At 44.4% G+C, this 21,020-nt stretch overlaps 1 protein-coding gene across 1 annotated transcript in view; it reads left to right on the top strand.

The window, feature by feature from the left end:
- Positions 1–739: 739 nt before the first annotated feature.
- The window catches only part of LOC126048137 (E3 ubiquitin-protein ligase rnf213-alpha-like), a 61,504-nt gene continuing 41,223 nt past the window's right edge, over positions 740–21,020 (top strand). The window contains exons 1-22 of the mRNA XM_049822720.1: positions 740–894; positions 1,990–2,072; positions 2,453–2,549; positions 3,025–3,137; positions 4,818–4,881; positions 5,480–5,519; positions 5,836–5,904; positions 6,018–6,194; positions 6,825–7,039; positions 7,675–7,964; positions 11,308–11,513; positions 12,396–12,569; positions 13,112–13,310; positions 14,193–14,257; positions 15,210–15,405; positions 15,793–15,903; positions 16,001–16,099; positions 16,322–16,450; positions 16,655–16,856; positions 17,633–17,812; positions 19,388–19,519; positions 20,436–21,013. Of these exons, the coding sequence (XP_049678677.1) occupies positions 789–894; positions 1,990–2,072; positions 2,453–2,549; positions 3,025–3,137; positions 4,818–4,881; positions 5,480–5,519; positions 5,836–5,904; positions 6,018–6,194; positions 6,825–7,039; positions 7,675–7,964; positions 11,308–11,513; positions 12,396–12,569; positions 13,112–13,310; positions 14,193–14,257; positions 15,210–15,405; positions 15,793–15,903; positions 16,001–16,099; positions 16,322–16,450; positions 16,655–16,856; positions 17,633–17,812; positions 19,388–19,519; positions 20,436–21,013 (3,525 nt within the window). The 5' untranslated portion in view covers positions 740–788. The remainder of the gene's footprint in view (positions 895–1,989; positions 2,073–2,452; positions 2,550–3,024; positions 3,138–4,817; positions 4,882–5,479; positions 5,520–5,835; positions 5,905–6,017; positions 6,195–6,824; positions 7,040–7,674; positions 7,965–11,307; positions 11,514–12,395; positions 12,570–13,111; positions 13,311–14,192; positions 14,258–15,209; positions 15,406–15,792; positions 15,904–16,000; positions 16,100–16,321; positions 16,451–16,654; positions 16,857–17,632; positions 17,813–19,387; positions 19,520–20,435; positions 21,014–21,020) is intronic.

Below are 21,020 nucleotides of genomic sequence, written 5' to 3'. Positions count from 1 at the left end.
CCAGTTCATAACCATGCCAGAACAGGGCGCCTGGTCTCCCCGTGCACCTGAAGCAGGGACAGGAGGCTTTTGAGGGCTGTTCGAAACGTGCCGCTCTCACCCCTTCCTGCATTGCAGGAAAAATACTTGGTGGGAAAGAGGAAAAATTAATTGCCTTTTGAATTGTCTTCTAATTTTGCTGTTTCAGAAGAAAAAACATAACTGCAAGCACGGGGAAGGGATTGAGCATGTTTTAATCTTTTAGAGACCAAGCTGCAGAGACAGAGGCAAGCAATGCACATTATGGCTGAAAGCGGTATCGGGGAGGAGGAAAAGAAGGACACCAGAAAATGGGTGAAGCGGTGCACAGAGAGAGAGTCCAGGACAGAAACTTCAGCTCTTTTTCTTTTGCTTTTACAAAGCAGAGCTGGACTGAGCTGAACTGAGTTTATGTGGAAAGTCCTAGTCCCTAGAAGTTTCTCAAAATGTGCCCATGAAGTCACATTGCCAGGCAAGGGTGTAAAAACCACCTGATTTTTCCATGCTCCTGAGCATTCTCAGAGGTGCTGGCAAACCCCTACATGGCTGGAAGAGGGGTTTGAAACCAATGAGGTTGTAACCACTAAATGAGGTTCTCATCCTCATTGCATGGGGCAGGGGGGGAGAGAGGGGGAGGTAAAATGACCAGACCTGGGCTTCTCAGGCTGGTGTTTGTTATCTTGTAAACTTTCCTTCAGACCTTTAGCTTTGAAGTTTCAAGTCTTGTTGCTGAAGTTTTCTCCTTGACTGCCCAGGTTTGAGCGGCTGCGATGGAGAGTGCAGAGAGCGACAGAGAGGGTGAAAGCAGAGAGAAACCTCATCCTGTGCCTCCACCTGTCCAGGAAGGCAGCAGCAATGTGCTACTTGAGAAAGGAGGTAACAGAAAATGTTGTGGGTGGAGGCGATGTAAACAGCCACCAACCCATCTCCGGTGTCTCTAACCTAGCAACTTCCTCCTCTATAAAGTAGGGGAAAGCCCAGTAAAACTAACTATAAAAGGGTACTTGCCTATTGAAGACTTCCAGCTCCTGTAAAGGAGGGTGAACTTTATCCTGTATTTAAAATACCTGAATGTTATTTATAAGGAAATGTATATAAATGTGTATAAAGCTGATCTCCCATCAGTGCTACTGGAAAAAAAGGCTGCTTCACTTGGTAAAAGAAAAAAGAAGAAGATGGCAAACTGTCCCTAGGCCCAAAGAAAAGCTGTCTGCAAGAAGCAGCAGGTCACACTTGTGTGACAGCCAGTCTCTTACTTTCTACGCCAGGGATTTAACAGGGAGTCTGCAGAAGTAGAAGCAGAAGATGCTGCAGCTTGCGCTAAAGGCTCTGTAATAAACTTTGTCCGCAGTGGGGGACAAACAACCGGGAGGAGCAGTGGGGAACAAACAATGGGGAGGAGCAGTGCTGATGTGCACATTTTTATGGTGCTGTCAGCAGGCTGGATGGCCGGCTGAGCATTACATAGAAGGCACGGTCTGCTCTTACCACACGATTTTGACACAGGCAAGTTTGTTCCTGGGTGGTTTTCCTTGAAAGGGGCATAAAAATTGGCAGAATTTCAGCAGCAGGAATCAGAGCTTCCTGGCTTCATAAAACTTGGTACAAGCCCTGCCCCAGATCAGTCCTTCTTGTCTTCTTTTCCATGTGCTTCTCTTTTATCCTTTTCAATTACATTTTCTTTTGCTGCACTATTGTTAACTTGTCTCTACAAAATCTAGCTAACTGGCTTGGATTAGATGTGCCAGCTTTTAGCTGGCTCATCTGAGTCCACCCACTAGGGTGGAAATCTGGGCTCTGTGACTGCTGGCCCAGCTCAGACCTTTCAGCAGATTCTAGCTGGAAAAGGGGAGCATTTTAAAAGCAACTGATGCTCCTTCATCATTAGGAGCAAAATAAGAAGGCTTAGCATCATTGTAGCAAATATGGTGAAGATAGACACTGCTCAATATATGCATTTTCTTGCACCAGGAATGGAATCTGCAGCACCGAAAAGCAACAAGCAGCAATCTCCCTGCACAGAACATCTGACAGATACCGTGCTTGCATCCCAGGTATAAGCTCTAGGACTAAACGTTGAGACAGGAACCCTGTTTCTCTAGGTCCAGGGTGGTCAAGTTACATGATTTCTGAGCATCACTTAGCCAGGATCTGGAGCTGCAGGCAATCCAGGGACCTGTCCTGTAAGACCTGAGCTTCACCCTGTTTGGTGTCCCACAGAGAAGCTGGCAAAATGAGTGGATGCTTGCAGGTTGTACAATACCTTAACCACAGCTGGCTGGAAAGGGGCTTATGGCAGGGAAGGGTAGCTGGGAATTACACAACCACATTCATTAGATCCTCAGAGCTGGAATTCACAGTCCTTCCCTCTGAAACCTGCTCCCCCATTATCTTGTCTGAAGAGTGTATCCTGATTTCTGAAATATTCCCAAAGGGAGGCTGTGATACCACTTCATCTCCGGGACGGGTGAGAAGCGACCCCTCAACTGCATATAACAGCAGCTCCCCGGAGATACTGTCCACCGATTCAGGTATGTTGTAACTGGGGAATATCTTGATGAGACAGAAATGGTTAGGAAAACCCAGGCAAAAAGAAGGTCAGTATTCAATCTTGAGGAGTAGAAGGGCATTTCTACTCTCTCCTATATATTACTGTGCTGCTGCTCCCCTCACTGCCTGTGTTGCAGCACCATTATTCACTTCCTGACTCCCAAAAAGTCAGTGTGTGAGACAAAAGATGGGGCCAGCCCTGGGATTTGTCCTTTCGAGGGAACACCCCTAAAAAGTGGCTTGGTTGAGACCCCTCCTGGATGATCTTTGCTCTACCCAGCTCTCTGACAAGTTAGTCTGCAGCTCCCTGCAGTCAGTGTCATGGACTGCAGGGCTTCCTGTGTGCCTCTCTGCTGGCCAGCTGGTGGCTTTGGGTCGTAGAGGGAAGGGTGGGCACCAGTGATGGGATCAGGTGGAAACCTTGATCTCACTTGGTGCTCACCTCAAATGCTGTAGAGGAAGAGAAACTCCAGGCGCGCACGACAGGTGCAGAACTCTCAGGAGATCATTGTGCTGGACAGAAATCAGCCCCGCAGTCCAGAGATGACACCTCTGCCAGAGCTACTGAGGTGAGAGTTTTTAATTGATCATCACTGATGTCAAATGAACATAGTCACGCCAAAAAACTTGTGACAGAAGTCACGCAGAGAGAAATTCAGGCTTTACTTAGGGCACTTTCCTGTTATTGGTGATTGAAACCCTTAAACTGACATATTTAATGATAAAGAAGAGATTTGTCTCTTCCTGTCTCACTCAAAAGGCCCCATTAAGAAGCCTGAGTATGGTTCTTGCTTGCTTTTCCAAGGTGGTGATCCCAAATAGATGCTGTGCCCCAGCACTGGGCTCTGGGAATGTTTTTTGGGGTGAAAGAAGCAGAAATAAAAGGGTGGCTCTGACAACAACACAGAGCAGCTTGTAGTCTGAAGAGATCTCCATGTGGCTGTGTCCACCCAATATCCAGTTGTTTTATGTCTTCAGGATAGTTCTGGGAACTTTTTATTTGCCTTTGCCTTCTTTATCACCATCATCATGGCAAATGAAATCAGGTGTCTTGCTTCTTTTTCTTCATCCATATAAAACAAACAAAAATTTAAAATTTGAGGTCTGACCTATTTTTTTGCCATGGAAGAAATCCATCATGAGAAAACAGTTTGGAGAAAGACAATTTCTGCCAAAAGGCCATTTGATTTTGTTCACATAAAAAGAAAAATCTTCTCTTGAAAAGTCAAGATTTCCCACTGAATTTGTCTTCCTTCTGCTGCTGATCAACCCCACTGCCAAACTATAAAAGTTCTGGTCTAACAGATGGTATTGATGTATTACAGTCTAGGAGCAGGGTAAAAATTCTGAGTGCAAGTACGCCTTCAAATTTCAGAACTTCTCGTGAACATTTGGGCATTACTGGATTGGGCTAAAATATCCTAAGAGCCTGGGATTTCTGTGATACCAGTATTCCTGCTTTGAGACAAACAATATTACGCCCTACACTGTTTATGTCTTTTTTTTTTTCCTGCTCCAGTAGGCGTTATGGCTGTGGCCAGGCCAGGAAATGCTTTGCTTTGACATGTTCTCAAATGCTGGAGATTCTCCAAAAGCCCTTTGGCACTGATGGAGACCTGGGCGGATGCAGCACACAGCAGGGAAACTCTAACTATGGCCATTAGTACACATATTCTTCTCCTTTCTATGGCCCAGCAGTCCCACCCTGGGAGGAGACCCATACCCAACAAGACCCAGCATATCAACAGCAGTCTGCTTTGTCAGTGGAGAGGGAGCATTATTTGAGTGCTGGTCCCAGTCAAGTAGGGCTATCAGAAACCCAGGACCCCTAGCATTCAAGGAAGCCAGAACACCTTCTGAGTGGGAATCACACTGCAACTGTCAAAGAGCAAACTCAGTCATGGCTGAACTGCTTGGGGACCCCTGAGGACAATGGATGAGGGCTGTATTTTCCACCCTAATAGCATGTTGGATAGCATTGTTCTTTTGGGTGTGGGGGGTCACTAGCACGCAGTTTGCAAGGTGACACCCTGAGTTCACTTGCAGTTATGCTGAGATGCAGCTCTGCTCTTTGCACTCATAATTTGCTGTGTGCAAAGCAAAAGCCATGAAAAGAAATATTGGAAGAAAGGCTGAATGGCTTCTTCTGCTCTGCACCCTCCCTGGCCCTGTGCCCCTTGTGTCATTTGGGCTTTTTGGTTTGAATCATTGCTGGGGGTCTCTTTAACTTTAAAACTTTATTTTCCAAGAAAAAGATCCTGGGTCACCAGACAAGAGACGAACCAGTGGAGCAAAGAAACTGTAACAAAAGAGGTACTGACAAAGTGTATTTTAGCATTCCCATCTCTGCTGTAATGCAAATCTGTTGCTGACTACTGTGAAGAGCAGGCCTGAGTGTGCAGGGTCTGGCTGGGAGTCAGAGGCTCCTGGCAATGCCACATGTAAATTGTTTGAATGCCTAGAGGTACTTGGCTTGCTATCATGAACTGCCCATGGAGGAGAAAGACAATTGGTGAGAGAAGCCTCAAAGCTGATTGTTCAACGTAATTGTACGTGTTGTCCTTCCACTCATTGCCCCCATCCATAACTCCACCAATGTGGGGTGTGCTAACTATTGTCCTCAGGCTGATTCCCTGCTCCCACCCTCACCCCCAGCAGCACAGATTGCTCTATGACCCTATCCGCAGGAAAGCTGTACCAAGCATTGGTGGAGCTTGGCAAGATAGGTGGGAGGTCACACAACAAGTGGGCTGGATTTCTTGGTTCAAAGACCCAGAGAACCATACCCAAGCTGTGAGGATTTTAACTTCAAGAGCTTCTCTCCCATTCCCAGTATGCAACTGTCTTCTAGTTTTTCTTGGTGTGGTGCATTTTCTGCTGATGTTAACCCAAGCATTCTCCTCACTTACAGATGACCATGAAAGCAAAGAAAACCTAGGACACAATAGCAGGTTTGTTGATGTGGAGATCTAAGCTGTGGGATTTTCCCATCAGACCTCAAGGAGCTTGCTGGGAAAAGAGCTGTCTTTGGGAAGAGATGTAGCTTTAGTACTCTAAGGCTACTCCACCCTTAAACTCCTTCCTCCACCAGCAGATGGAGATGGAGACAGGTAGAGGCCCTCCAGGACAGGAGTTGGTCTCTTTGTAATGCCCCTTGCTCTACAGCATGCTGTCTGTATGGGAGTTATTCACATAGCGGCTTGATACTTCCATGCAGGCAGCTGGGACCACTGTAAATGCTTTATGGTAATCAGGATATTTGTACAGGACTGGAAGAAATGATGCAGAAAATACTCATCTGCCAGGAGCTGCAGCCAGAGGCTGGAAGAAATGCATGTGAGTGTCTGAAAGCTGCCCTGAAGTCCTGAGGTGGATCAGGTGAAAATAGCAATAGAGTGGTGTAAGGGGGCTTGATGTTGGCATTACAGTATTTCTTTCCCTTCCAATAGCTGCCTGGAGAATCCGTATCTGTCCAATGAAAGACTTCGAACAGAAGAGACAATGACCCTAGAGTTTGTTGCTGTAATGTCAAAAAAATCCAGGTTTTCTGAAGAGTTATCCAAGATCTGTGTTGCTTTGTACAAGCAACCTGGACAATACCAGGAATTTGCTGTTCTTAAAAAAAGGTAAAAATGATACATAAATGTAGGTTGATATCACATTTTTGGAAACCCTACAGCTCACCCCACATTTAGGGTTCCAGCCTGGGCTTCAGCTCCAGACAAAGACACCTAAACTTAGGTGTCTGTAGGAGTTACAGTGTTAAGTCTAACCTCTGTAGGTCCTGTGTCAGATCTGCCAGATCTGCCAGGAGGTCTAAAACATTACGGAGCTTCTCAAATGTCACCAGATGCCTTGCATGAGAGAATATAGAGTCAATAGAGTCACCTCAGTTCTGGTACAGCTGCAGCACTCAGCAGGAATATTTCTAGATATATTTCCCTTTTTTTTTGCAAGGCAGCTGCAAATTTGGCTAGAACCAGGGTTGCTCACTAGAACCAGGGTTGTTCGCTTCTTACCAGTTATTTTTATTTCTCTCCTGTCTCATTAACCTTCAAGCTCAGGTCAGAACATCAAATATTTATCTGCCATTATAAAGGCCAAAGGCATTTTGTTGAACTTTGCATTTTGAATGTGGGTGTTGGTTGCTCATTCTTGCTGCATTAACTGATCTGTACAGCTAAAGTCCACCTGGGGTTGAACCTGATGGAAGGTCCTTATGGTGTAGTAACTAATTAATCTTTATTCTATTCTAGAAAAAACGTGATCGTGGGCCATGCAATGATCCCCATTTCTGACCTACAGAGAGGACCAATTTTTTATAAATATGCTATCCTTAACAATGTGCTCTCAACTGACTGTGACATGAGATTATGTGATTTAGAGCATATTTATGGAATGGACTCCAAGAATATAGAGAGTCAATTACATCGAGTCATAAACATTCCCAAGGAAGAGATCAAAGCAGATGGTAAGTGTTGTACTTTCTTCAAAGGTAGGACTGGGGTGAAGTATGACCAACAAATCTTTGCACGCAGCAGATGAATATAAACTCTCCTTTGTTTTGCTTCGCAGTGGGGCACCACCTGCTTCCTACAACAGAAGCATTGTGATGTGGGGATTTTTGCACATAGGCTTATAGGGTGTTTTTTTAATACAAACAAATTCTTTATATAACACAGATGGCAAGTGTTATATATCACAAAGGAGAGTGTGTAATGAAGCCTTGAATCACCTTTGCATCTACCATCAGGATTTCACTTGCCATTCCAGAAAGGTGCAGGTGAGCTGGTGCTCCAGTGTCAGATCAGCCACCCTGTATAGATGTTTTGAATATGCCAGGATGACTCAAAAAGTAGTGGACACCTATTATTGGGGCAATTGAATCAGCCATGGGCTATGCATACCAGGCCCATCTAAAGTGCAGGTGAGATATCTAGGGCTGAATTTAAATATGCATGGTGAGTTTTGTGCGTTAGTGGCTCAGTTATGGCTCAGCTGGGCTTGACACTCATATAAAGCAATTGGTCTCATTAGCTCAGGGCCAGTTTAAGACTCATCCTTTAAAGTTTGAAGGTTCATTCACAAACACTGATTCATCCCCAGGAACATGGACCATCTTTGAAAACATGAAGTGCTATTTTCAAGAAAAAAAAACCCAAAACATCAAATACTTGTCTTCCTTCAAGTCATGGTCTTCAACAATGCCCCAAAACTCAGTCAACTGTAGTATCATAGAACACCTTGCAGATGAATTTCTCCGGCCCATCAGGCTCCAGAATGGCTTTAAGAATATAGAAAGGAAACTGAAGATCTACACGGAGACCTTCAAAATCTATCTTGGGGATGCTGCAAAAGGCGAACCCTATTCTCCAACTGATCTTACTGAGCAAGTGGTAAGTATACACCAAGCCAAAGTAGCAAGCAGCTCCCAGGTAGGCAGACCCCTGAAAAGAAATTTCTGCAGCTACCTCTAATTCCACATAGGTCTCTGAACCACAGCCAGAGAACATCAAACGGCTAGACCTTTTATTCATTGCTTTTTCCAATTTCTGAGTTGGACCCAAAGCCTGATGAGGTCAAAGGAGGTCTTCTGTTGGAATCAGAGCCAAATGGTGTCATTTGCAGAACTAGCCTTGAGGGTGGGTCATGGAAAGACTACCTTGTTTTTGAGAATCCTGCGTGGAAAAAAAAGAACTTCATATGCAGTTTCTGGCTTCAAAGCCTCATTTCAAAGTTTAAAATTAGATTCCCACTTGACTTATTTCTCAGGGGTATGAACCAAAGGTAGGATTAAGTTTAAGGTTGCAGACACCTAAAATAAAACTAGCATACTGAAAAATAACTAGGTGCATACATGCTGAATGTCTTGGCTCCTGATGTAGGTGCTGAGAAGTAGTCAACAGAGTCACTGAAGGATTGGAGAGAGAGTCAACCATTCAGTAGGCACTGATGTTTAGTCAGAGGAACAGTTTACCAGTCCTTATCAACTGCAATGATGGATCCTCTCTGGGCTGGAATTGCTTCTTTCAGGTGTTTACTCTCCTGAGCTGAGTACTACTTTCAGTGTGAACAGGTCCAGCTGAGCAAGCCCCCCCTCCCCAGCTCCCGTTATTACCAGCAGAGATCCATCTGCAAGTAGTAAAGGGGAGGATGTTTGACTTATCCTAAGGTGGACAGGTGGAATTTTGCCCTGGACACATCCATCTCTTGCCATGGATTGAGCAGGATTCCTGGAAGAAAAGTTGAAGTCAATATTCTCACTGTTCATGGAAGTGAAACCCTGTCCTGTAAATGCAGTAACAAGGCAAAATCTCCATGGCTAAAGGAGATGACTGATGTCCACTCCCATCCCAGCCTGACTTCTCTCTGAGATGGTACTAGGTGTGGCTGGGATGAAGTTAACTTTCTTCATAACATATGGTGCTGTGTCTTGCATTTGTGGCTAAAACAGTGTTGATAACAAATGAATGTTTTGGCTATTGCTGAACAGTGCTTGTGCACCATCAAGGCTTCCTCTCTCCCCTGGCTCCCCACAGTGAGTATGCTGGTGGTGGACAAGAGTTTGGGAGGGGACATAGCCAAGACAGCTGACCCAGATTGACCAAAGGGATATTCCATACCATATGATGTTGTCCTCAGCAATAATAGCTCTGAGAAATGAGGAGGAATCAGGGATGTTCACAAGTTACGGCATTTGTCTTCCCAAGCAACTGTTACGCATGCTGAGGCCCTGCCACCCAAAAAGGGGCTGGACATCTTCCTGCCAATGAGAAGTAGTGTATGAATTCTTCTTTTTTGCTTTGTTTATGTGCACAGCTTTTGCTTTCCCTGTTTAACTGTCTTTATCTCAGTTCATGAGTCTTCTCACCTTCCTTCTGTTTTCATCCTGGTCCACAGGAGAAGAGATTAAGTGAGAAGCCTGGTGGGTGTTTGGCTGTTGGCTGGGCTCAACCCACCAATGCTGTTTAATGAAAGCCCTGTTTGAACTGAGGTGCCACATCCACCTGGCATGGTCTGGGGCTTGCCTCAGAGGGAGTCAGCAGGGTATATCCAGAAGAGGACTGGGTACCTAGGATACAGACATCTAGGTGGGGATGTTGTCTTACACTGTGGATGTGTCCTAATAGGTCACACATAGTGGAAAGCCTAAAATACACCTGGGCTACACAGGATACAGAGCAATGCCTTGAATTCATCTGTAGGGAAATCCCAAAGAGAGGAGTTGAGTGATAGGTGCTGCATCTCTGTTTAGGTGAAAGTTGTTTAAGTGCCCTTTGGGTTTCTCAGTCATGGAGTCATACTCCTATACTATCGGGTCACAAGTGGTGTTCCCCAGGGCTCAGTATTGGGGCCAGTTCTGTTTAATATCTTTATCAATGATCTGGATGAGAAGATCGAGTGCACCCTCAGCAAGTGTGCAGATGACACCAAGTTGAGAGGGAGGGTTGATCTGCTTGAGGGTAGGAAGGCTCTACAGAGGTATCTGGACAGGCTGGATCCATGGGCCAAAGCCAATTAGATGAGGTTCAACAAGGCCAAGTGCCGGGTCCTGCACTTGGGTCACACCAACCCCATGCAGCACTACAGGCTTGGGGAAGAGTGGCTGGAAAGCTGCCCGGTGGAGAAGGACCTGGGGGTGTTGGTTGACAGCCAGCTGAATATGAGCCAGCAGTGTGCCCAGGTGGCCAAGAAGGCCAACACCATCCTGGCCTGCATCAGAGATAGTGTGGCCAGCAGGAGCAGGGAGGTGGTTGTTCCCCTGTACTCGGCACTGGTGAGGCCGCACCTCGAGTCCTGTGTTCAGTTTTGGGCCCCTCACTACAGGAAAGACATGGAGGTGCTGGAGCATGTCCAGAGAAGGGCAACCAAGTTGGTGAGGGGCCTGGAGCACAAGTCTTATGAGCAGCGGCTGAGGGAACTGGGGCTGTTTAGTGTGGAGAAGAGGAGGCTGAGGGGAGACCTGATTGCTCTCTACAACTACCTGAAAGGGGCTTGTAGTGAGGTGGGTGCTGGTCTCTTCTGTCAGGTGGCTGGAGATAAGACAAAAGAAAATGGCCTCAAGTTGTGGCAGGGGAGATTTAGGTTGGATATTAGGAAAAATTTCTTTACTGAAAGGGTTGTCAATCATTGGAACATGCTGCCTGGGGAAGTGGTTGAGTCACCATCCCTGGAGGTATTCAAAAAGTGCGTAGACAAGGTACTCCAGATCATGGTTTAGTGGGCATGGAAAATGATTGGACTCGATGATCTTGAAGGTCTTTTCCGACCTAAATGATGCTATGATTCTATGATTCTACTAAGCTAGGCCTCTGAGAGAATCTCCACTATTCCTTTTGATTCTCTTTGATTTCCCAGCTCAGCTGGGAGACTGAAGATCTGTTTACCTATACTTCATCTGTGGTAGGGCTTGAGCATCCTAGAATGGGTGGCCAGTAGGCTCCTGCTGCCGACGTGGATTCAGCACATAAGAACTACTTGGTAAACTTGTGACAGCAAGGAAAACATTCTCCCTGTGGTAGTGCCAGGGTAATACAACACAATGGAAGCTAAGAAATTTGTTAGCTGTTGCAAAGACAGGAACCTGTCTTTAGGTAAGTGGTCTAACTGCGAGTCTTTTGCCTCCAAATAATGATTCTTAGCAACTTCCATCCTCCTTCCTGAACCCTTCCCAGCTCCTCAAGTAAAATTGTCTTGTCTAGCTTGGTGAAACTCACCTTCCTTATTCTCATTGTCCAGTTGCACAATAACATGATAAAGTTCATGGACAAGATTGTTGGATACCTGGAAGAAGTGGAGCATAAAGATGATGGGCTGCTTTTTGCTTTACACACTTCATTTTGTTATGACATCCCACTAAGCAAAGGGTTAATAATCAAGGCTGAAAAACTCTTCCAGGACATTGGCCCGTTTCAAGGCAAATTCAAGCATCTGAGAGGAAAGAGGTAATTAAAAGTGTCCTCCTACTTTCTTGAGTTACAGATCCTTCTATAGTCATTCAGTTCATTGGGCCATTTTCTCTATGGAGCAATTATGTGAAGACAGAGGTAGAATGTGGTGCCCCAACCCTTTTTCCCCTTCACTTCAATGCTTCCTAGCTATATTTCTGCCACTGGCTGCATAACCTGTGCAGCCTGTCCCTTCTGCCAGGTCTCCGATGGAAGGAGAGCCACGGGTCTTATTTTTGGCAGGGACTGGCTTGAGATTCAGACCCTTGCATTTATGCACATCTGTAGGTGTCTGGGTTTCTGTTATAATCTTTGGAGATCCAAGACTCAGCTGGGCATCAGTGTCATTTTAGATGTCATGTGCTAACTCACCAAGCCTCCTGCTGACAATTTGAAAGGATCAGTATCTCCCAGAAGTTCTGGTTCATATCTGAAAACCCTGCAGGTCTGTCTTGGATGTCCCAGACATTTCAAAGAGAATTAGACACTTTTGTGTAGACCACTGAATTGAGCCCTATATAAATGGATATATATTAGACCACAAAGTCAGATTACTGTATTCTCTTATGCTGTTTTGATATAACCTATAGCATTTGTGTTATTTTTCTTCTGATTTTCCTTTACTACATAAAACTTATGGAGGGAGACTGTTTGGGGAAAGCTGGGGTGGGATTCATTTGTTGTACATGAATGTCTGCTGATAAGGTCCCTAGAACCAAGCTCTCCCTCTCTCTCACACACCTTCATGCAGCTACATGTTGGCAAGATGAATGTCATTGGGTTGAAGGGAAAGCACACAGCTCCCACTGCCATCCTAGGGGGTGGTTATGGGAGCTCTGAGCACTAATGGAGATTTTTGGTGGTTCTCTTTCTTTTCAGCAATTACATTTCTGCTGTGAAGGAAATTTGCTTAAGTAATAAAGGCAACACCTTGTGTATTTGGCTGATTCCATTGCTGTATGCAATCACAGAGAAGATGGAGGACCCCTTTTTTCCACAAACCATTCACTTACAAGACATGTCGCAGCTAAGAAATGATGAAGAGAAGCAGAGGTAGGTTTGAAAGGGAGAGAGCATTCAAGGCTGGGTCAGGGAAATAAGCAGTTGTACTGTTAGAATAATTTTTCATTGCTTTTGCTTGTGGACTTCCAACGACCAGAAACTTTGTGTTTCTTCCCTGAGATGCAAGCCATTGCCTCTCGCATACATCCTACTCCTGCCCTGGGCTCTACCCAGGAGAAAAGGAGGATGTTTGAAGGTGAGCTGGAGGAAGGGGAAGACTGAGCTGAGAACTGTGCAGCCTCATTCAGACAGCCTGTTGGGAGTGAACTACCCCTAGATCCTCATTTGGGTGTTGTTTCACAGGGAGAAAGGCGGACTCACTCCAAAATATCCTGTCTGCAGGCAAACTGCACAGGGAGCAAAGGCACATATATGCACTCACACAAGATGGTGTCCCCTGGACTGAAAGTCTCAAACAGAGAATTTCTTCTTTAAAAGCCTCAAAAACAAAAACAAAAAAAAAAAAAAAAGAAGGCACAAAGTGCCTCCTGATGCTTCAAAGTGCATCTGCTCTTGATGGTCTATTTTTATAGGAAAATCCTGGCAATGATAAAGATTCACAAGTCATTCATTGAAAGCTGCTCCCCACTGGCAAAGACAGTCTTGGAGATGTTGTCACTGAAGAATTTCACCAAGGACTCCATGCTGCAAATCAAGCTTCCACCTCAGCTCCTCCTGGATACTGTGTACCAACGCATTGTTAATGTCGTCGGTAAACCATCCCAAGTGCATGTAAGGCAATCAGACAATACACACAGCAATAGATAAACTTCTTGTTAGTGTTTCTTTCCTAGCTTATGGAAAGTTGTGCAACTTTGTACAGGTGAGCCAGAAAGTCTCCCTGGCTCCTGAAGAAATTTTCAACAAATCCAAAGGGGTTGAATCATAGGAACCTGGAGTGAGAGCTCAATACCCATATTTTGAGAGAACTGGCAAAAGAGAAAGGGCAAGGGGATCTCACTGGTTTTTGCCCTGGTTGAAAAATGACTAGCAAATGCTGTATCAAGTGAATTTTAATCAGAATCTTTAAGCAATTTTTATATCCTGTCTCCAAAAGCAGTACCCAAAATGAACTCTGTGGGGATCAAGCAATTGGAACTTTGTTTAAAGATGGAAAGGATGAAAGAAGGAAGTTAAAGTTCTAACTTGTATTTGGGAGGGTGATTATTTTTAAATTTAAATTGGACTTGTTTGTGGGAACCTACTTTCTATCATTCTCACTTATGTTTTAACTAGACTGTTGTAATATTCTCTGAGGCCCTGGAGAGGAATTCCACTTAAAATCTAATTCTTGGTGTTTCTTATAGGGTTTACCCCCAACACACTCTGATTTGTACTTGAAAAAATCTGAGCTAAGCCCTCCCACACCATCCTCTGAACTCCAGACATCTTGGATACAGCTGGCTTCTGTGGGATTTGAAGTGACTGTTTTAATAGGAGCTAGATCTGCCTTTCCATCTGGAAGCACTGGGTTGTTTTTTTTAATCAAACATTGGCAGAAAAAAATTCTCTGAAGGTTTCACACTTACCAGTTTTCATAGGAGACTGCCTCAGCTCTAGGAATGGATGTGTTTTCACAGTTGTTTTCAGTGTATTTTTTTACCCTCTATTCAGGAAACAGATTTGAATGGAGTTTTGGACAACATTGCTGAAAGGATGGCATTCTGGCTCAAGGACTTGTAAGTGCTAACCTTTTGAGTGGAGGTATACTAGGACAGCTCTGTGGAGGAGGTGGGAAGGAATGGCTAGACTTGTGGTTGAGCAGAACAAGGGAGGTTGTAGTAATTTTCTTTGTTAGTTCTATGTATGTGTGTATGTATGTATGTATGTACATATGAGACCCCACCTGGAGTCCTGTGTTCAGCTCTTGGGTCCCCAACATAAAGACATAGATGTGATGGAGTGAGTCCAGAGGAGGGCCATGAAGATGATCAGAGGGCTGGAGCACCTCTCCTATGAAGACAGGCTGAGAGAGTTGGGGTTGTTCAGCCTGGAGAAGAGAAGGCTCCAGGGAGACCTTATAGCAGCCTTCCAGTACCTAAAAGGGGCCTACAGAAAAGATGGGGAGGGACTTTTTACAAGGGCATGTAGTGGTAGAACAAGGGGTAATGGCTTTAAACTGAAAGATGGTAGATTTAGACTAGATGTAAGGAAGAAATTCTTCACTGTGAGGGTGGTGAGACACTGGAACAGGTTGCCCAGAGAGGCTGTGGATGCCCCATCCCTGGAAGTGTTCAAGGCCAAGTTGGATGGGGCTTTGAGCAACCTGGTCTAGTGGAAGGTGTCCCTGACCATGGCAGGGGTGTTGGAACTAGATGATTTTTAATGTCCCTTCCAACCCAAACCATTCTATTATTCTATGTCATAATCTTTTAAACCCCTCTGGGGCTGAGGATTATCATGTGGGAAGAAGGTCCACAGGGGAATCTGTTCTGTCAGACAGTGTATATCCATCTCCTGTTGTAGGATTCAGCTCCAAATTCAGACACATAAGTGGCTCTGGTTGGCTGAGATTGCATAGTATTGTCCAGCAAATGAAGGACACTTAAGCTCAAGGTTGTGTTGACTGTTTTTTAAATGCTAGTGTTAGAATTAGCACAAGAGGTGTACAGTGCTTTTCTGTGTCCACAGGTGCCTGCCAGGGGGTACAGAGCAGCTGATGAAGCCCGCAAATAAGGAGGATATCATGTCATGTGTGAATTCAACATATGCTTTGCTTTTATTTTCCTTAAAGCATTGGCATGCAGTGCCATTTAGCTTGATAATGTCACTGCTACGGATACTTGGCATGTTTGCTGCAAAATCAGATGTGTTGCAAGTAGATCAGGTAAAAACAACACCCGTAGCTTTCATGAAGACATATACCCATGTCTTTTTAGCTGAGAAGGGCCAAGACTTCAGGTTTGCTTCACTCAAATGTGGCCAGCTACAGGAGTGACAGCAGAGCATGTATCTACCTTTCTCAGTTACTTATTCTAACCTTGTCAGAATTTGTGCTAGGGTGGACGAGCAGGGTTTGCATGGACAGAGCGGTGCAAACAAAGCTGGTAGCATCTCAGAGTGTGCCAGCCATTTCTCTTCTTGAAGGCCCTTGACAGTTGTGGGAAGGACTTTGTTTTCACTGTGTACACAGCAGTTAAGGATCAAAAGCTAGAGTGAAAATCTGGCTCTCCTTGCCAATACTCTCCTTTTTTTATTTCCCAATAATTTCCAGCAGTTTATATCAGAAAGGTACAATGAGTTTGCATTTTACGTCAAGAAGTGGCTGGAAAAATCCTTGCCCAGGCCACCCATGGAAAATAGGCAGTTCCTGAAAAACATTGATGTGAGTAGCAAGAACCCATACAAGGGATAACCACCCACCCTAGAAGGTCTGTCTATACCTTGAGGCCCAGTTGACCAGCTTTGCTTTTCTGCCACAGGTGTGGAATCAGCTGTTCTTGTATGAGATCCTCTGTGTGGAATGGACCCAGAAATGGCAAAGCCTGATAAACAGCATGGTTGAAAGTTGGCTGGCAAAAGTAAGTTATGGTTACTTTACTTCAAGCAGGGGGGTGATGCTCAGACTTCTCCTGACCCCAGGATGTTCTGTTTTGTCCCAGTGAGTGTTTGGATGATGGGAGCTGAAGCAGCCAGCTCCTTGCTGATGTAGAGGGTCATAACTCCTCCCCCTTTGTAAGAACCCAACGATATTTTGCAAGGCTCCAGGAAGAAACTGCAGCTTAAGCATTTCCTTCCTGCAGGTAGATGGCAGAAAACTTCTGGACTTCTACTTGGAATTCATGAAGAAGGACAACTGCTGGCATACAAATCTGGAGACCTGCTTTACAGATTGTGTCATTCAAAGTATTAAATACTTTGAGAAAAGTGAGGTACAGAGTTTCTGTCTAAATGCCACTGTCCCTTCTTGCACAGCTGGAAGTTTCTACCTCCTGCCACACCGAGTTGACCCACTTTGCTAGCTGTGCTTACTTGGCCTGCTGTGGGTTAATGGAGTGGGAGAGGAATTTTCTGTAAAGGTACAGGTTCTGCAAAGTGTATTAACAACTAAGAGGAGAAATTTCATGTCCTTACAGGAACACACATTAGCAAAAAATATTTCCAAACTCCTTAAGACAGACAGGTCAACTGTTGGGAAAGTGCTTTCTGCTGTTGTTGAGAAGATATTCTCAGATAAGATGAGGACATTGGAAGAAGTAGACAGATTTGACAGCACAGGCCCAGCTCTCGAAGAGGTGCTCAGCTCTTCTGTGACCTATGATCTTTTCTCTGCTGTCAGTAAGTTTCCCACAGAGTGGCTTTTTTTTAAATTCTTGTTTTGATGGGTTCTGAAAGCCAAGCAACATCTAAGGCACATATCACTAAAATCACAAAGTTCAGCCATGGAGCTGGGCAAAGTTTGTGATCAAGTCCTTTCTTTTGCTAGAAGGGAATATGAGTTTTCATCAGCTCTGTTCAAAGATCTGCCAAGTTTGTTGCCAACACAAAATAGAAGAGACAATATATTCACATACCCTGGAAAAATGATGTTTCATTTCAGAAACTAAGAAGCATCTCAATTTCTTTTTCCAGTCAAAATGGTGTTTTGTTCCCATTCATGGGAGGTGTTTAATTTTTTAAATGAAGCATATTAAAAAAAAAATATTCCCTGAAAATGAAAAAAAAAAAAAAATAACAGAAATGCTAATTGTGAAGCACCCTAGAGGTTTGTCTCCTGCATGAAGGAGGATTATAACCAAAGCTCGGCCAGGGTCCTCTAAAGATACATTTTGGTTTTCATGTACCTGAGACAATTGAAAAATGCTATTTTACATTTACTGGGAACAAAGCAACATTTTTCCCGTATGCTGGTGTTGGCCACTTAATTGGAAAACAACCAAATCTGTGCATTCCACAAACGTGTCTGTAACAGATCCCCTTGCTACTCATGGCTTGGACGCAGGGTGCTACAAAGCTGCTAACTCTTCCTGAGGATGTATGTTAAAAAGAAATCCAGTGGGGAAACTGCTTCTTTGAAAGCACTGCTCTGTCACTAGATTTCATCTATTTTACAGAAAAATCGGAGCACAAGCTTCAAAATCAGATCAACGAAAAAGCAAAAACCCTTCTTTCCCAGTTTTCCCATTTCTTCTGCTTTTTGAGGCATCAAGTTTTCTCAGGAGACATCCCCTGCAACATACTGTCCATCATCTTGCAGCATCAAGTGACATTTCAGAATATACTGTGCATGTGCGGTAAGCTCACAGTTTCCAAATTTATTTCCCAAAACAGTAGTTTCATGTGGTAGAAAACACATCTATTGGAAAGGTATCTAAAATACAGAGAAAACAAAAAATTCTCTGCAAGAGAACAAACACAAGGGCAAAAAATATAAAAGTTGAACACGGGCAATATTTTTAAGCCCTGTTAACACTATGAAGGACAGAAAACAATACTATTCCTCTGTACAAAGGATAGCAATTAAAATATTGTGGTGTTCTTATGATTTATTTATAGAATTGTATTTGTGTTTTTAGAATCATAGAATGCTTTGGGTTGGAAGGGACCGTTAAAGGTCACCTAGTCCAACCCCCTGCAATGAGCAGGGACATATTCAACTAGATCAGGTTGCTCATAGCCCCGTCCAACCAGACCTTGAATCTTTCTAGGGATGGGACATCTACCACCTCTCTGGGCAACCTGTTTGGTGTTTCACCACCCTTATTGTAAAAAATGTCTTCCTTGTATCCAGTCTAAATTTAACCTCTTTTAGTTTAAAACCATTAATCCTTGTCCTATCACAACAGGCCCTGCTAAAAAGTCTGTCCCCATCTTTCTTATAAGCCCCCTTTAAGTACTGACAGTCTGCAATAAGGTGTCCCCGGAGCCTTCTCTTCTCCAGGCTGAACAACCCCAACTCTCTCAGCCTTTCCTCACAGGAGAGGTGTTCCATCCCTCTGATCATTTTTGTGGCCCTCCATCAGGACTCAATCCACCAGGTCCATGTCTTTCCTGTGCTGAGGACCCCAGAGCTGGATGCAGTACTGCAGGTGGGGTCTCACCAGAGCAGAGTAGAGGGGCAGAATCCCCTCCCTCGACCTGCTGGCCGCTCTGCCTTTGATGCAGCCCAGGATACGGTTGGCTTTCTGGGCTGTGAGCACACGTTGCTGGCTCATGTCCAGCTTTTCATCCACCAGTACCCCAAGTCCTTCTCAGCAGGGCTGCTCTCAGTCCCTTCATCCCCCAGCCAGTATTGATACTGGGGGTTGCCCTGACCCAGGTGCAGAACCTTGCACTTGGCTTTGTTGAACCTCATGGGCCCACTTCTCAAGCCTGTCCAGGTCCCTCTGGATGGCGTCCTGTCCCTCAGATATGTCAACCGCAACACTCAGATTAGTTTTGTGGTTTTAGGGTTTTTTTTTCCTGTTGCTGTTTATTCTGGTTACAGAACAACATTCAAGGACACAGGCCAGTTTCAAAATCTGCCTAAATTTTACAAAAACCTGGAAGAAATCTCTTCTAGTTTCTTATGCAATAATAAACTTCATCCATGGGTCCCAGAGTGTTTTGTCATGTTTTGTCAGTGATCACATCAGAGTGATCAGATGTCAGTCAGAGTCACTTTGTCAGTGATCACATCAGAGTGGCTCTGGGTTGATACTGCTGCTTTTAGATCAAGTGACACAGCCTTTATGCAAATTCAGGCATGCATTTTTAAACAGCAGTGGTGATATTTCTAGTAGCTCTTCTCTCTCTCCAAGTGATTTTCTTTAAAAATTCTTTATATCTGAGGTCTGGGCATGGGGTTTTTTGTTTGTTTCTTTCCCCAGATTCCTCTGTCTCCAGCTGTATAGCAACAGTGCTGAAAGTCAGAAGGGAGGAATATGAGCAACTGGAAGAGCAGAAGAAGCAGAGATGCTCATTTCTGCGTCTATGCAGCAGCATAGATGATGTGATAAGAGGTACCATCCCATTCTATGTGAGAGGATGGGATTGCCTATGTGGTTCTTAAATGGGGAGCTGTCTCCCAAAATAAAGAGCTGGTAGCAAATTCTCCAGGAAATGGTGCTGCATGACTGTCTAGAGAGTAAGCAAGGAGCTCTTTGAGGAAAAAAGGAATTGGGAAAGTCTGGTAGAGGCTTATACATGGAAGGAGTTCAGAATAGTGGGAAAATCTGTCTCATGGGGGAAGATTAAACAGTGCCAGGTATTTCATGTTTCTAAGAGACATTTAAGGTTGGATCACCTACTTTGAAAAATGTTTGTAGGGGGAAAGTGCATTTCAGACAGGACAAACAATTTCAGACAAGATCTGGGACCTGAAAAGAGGAGGACAGAGCCAGTGAAAGGGAGCAGAAGTGTATATTTGTTGGAAAGACTCCCGCAGTGAGCTCTTCCTGCTGGACAGTGGGCCATACACGTCCCAGCATTGAAGTTCTCATCCCAGCATTGAAGTTCTCATCCCAGCATTGAAGTTCTCGGATTGGGTGCAAGAATCAACAGAAGTGATTCTCCAGCTGGGGGGTGGGGGTGGGGGTGGGGAGTGGCAAATGGTGGGGTAAGTCTCCTCAACCTCTATTTCAGGGCCAAGTTGTTTTCTGATAGTACAGACACTACCACAGTTTCAAGGCCATAGTTTGAAGGCTCCCTTCCTCATCATGGAGCAATTGATTTTGCCCACCATTTGTTTTGGTGCTGATCTTGGATTCAGTTTTTCCCCCAAGAACTTTGCCACAAACCAATACACACCCCCCCACCCCACCCCCCGCACACCCCTCTTTGGTGTTGCAATCAGGTTCAGAATATTTCTATGCTTAGTGGGTAAGTGTCTTTCTAGCTGAAGAAATGCACTAATGTTTTTGCTTCCACCTTGTTTAGTGGATAGAAGGGCTGTGGAGAAAAGCATCAGAAAAAGAGGATGCTTTAAGGATCAGATGTCTGTAAGCAAATTTTCGGTGAACGGCAAGAAGAAAAGTCCTGAATTACATCTCCTTGTTAAATACAGTGACATGATGAAAAAAATTCATAACTTAAAGGAAAGTAATTATTTTCAGAGACTGTGGAAGCAAAAAGCAAAGCAAATCAAAGCCACAATCCCTGAAGAGAAAATTCTCTTGATAGAAGATGTGCAAGAAAACATTTATAAGCCAGCCATTGCTGACTTTCGGAGTACCTATCTGTCCCTCAAAGACTTTTCCATCACCTTTGGGACTGTGCAGAGACATTTTGGGAAGCAGTTAGCAAATGAGAGTGAACTCACAAAGGAGTTTAAAATTATGGAGATGTGTGAAGGGAAAGGGAATGGAAAAGCTGCCTGGGTAGATGCTGCAGTGGAGAAGATTAAAAACTACCTAACCCTGTCTACAGTGGTGAACACTGCCAAGATGATTGATGAACTGCGGAAGACACTTGAGTTTAATGGAAATTTTCAGATTCTCAACGATCTAACAAAATATGTATGTA

This window comes from Accipiter gentilis, chromosome 19, assembly GCF_929443795.1.
Source record: "Accipiter gentilis chromosome 19, bAccGen1.1, whole genome shotgun sequence".
NCBI lineage: Eukaryota > Metazoa > Chordata > Aves > Accipitriformes > Accipitridae > Astur > Astur gentilis.
Note: the sequence above shows the minus strand (reverse complement) of the source record. Positions and strands in the feature narration are given on the sequence as shown.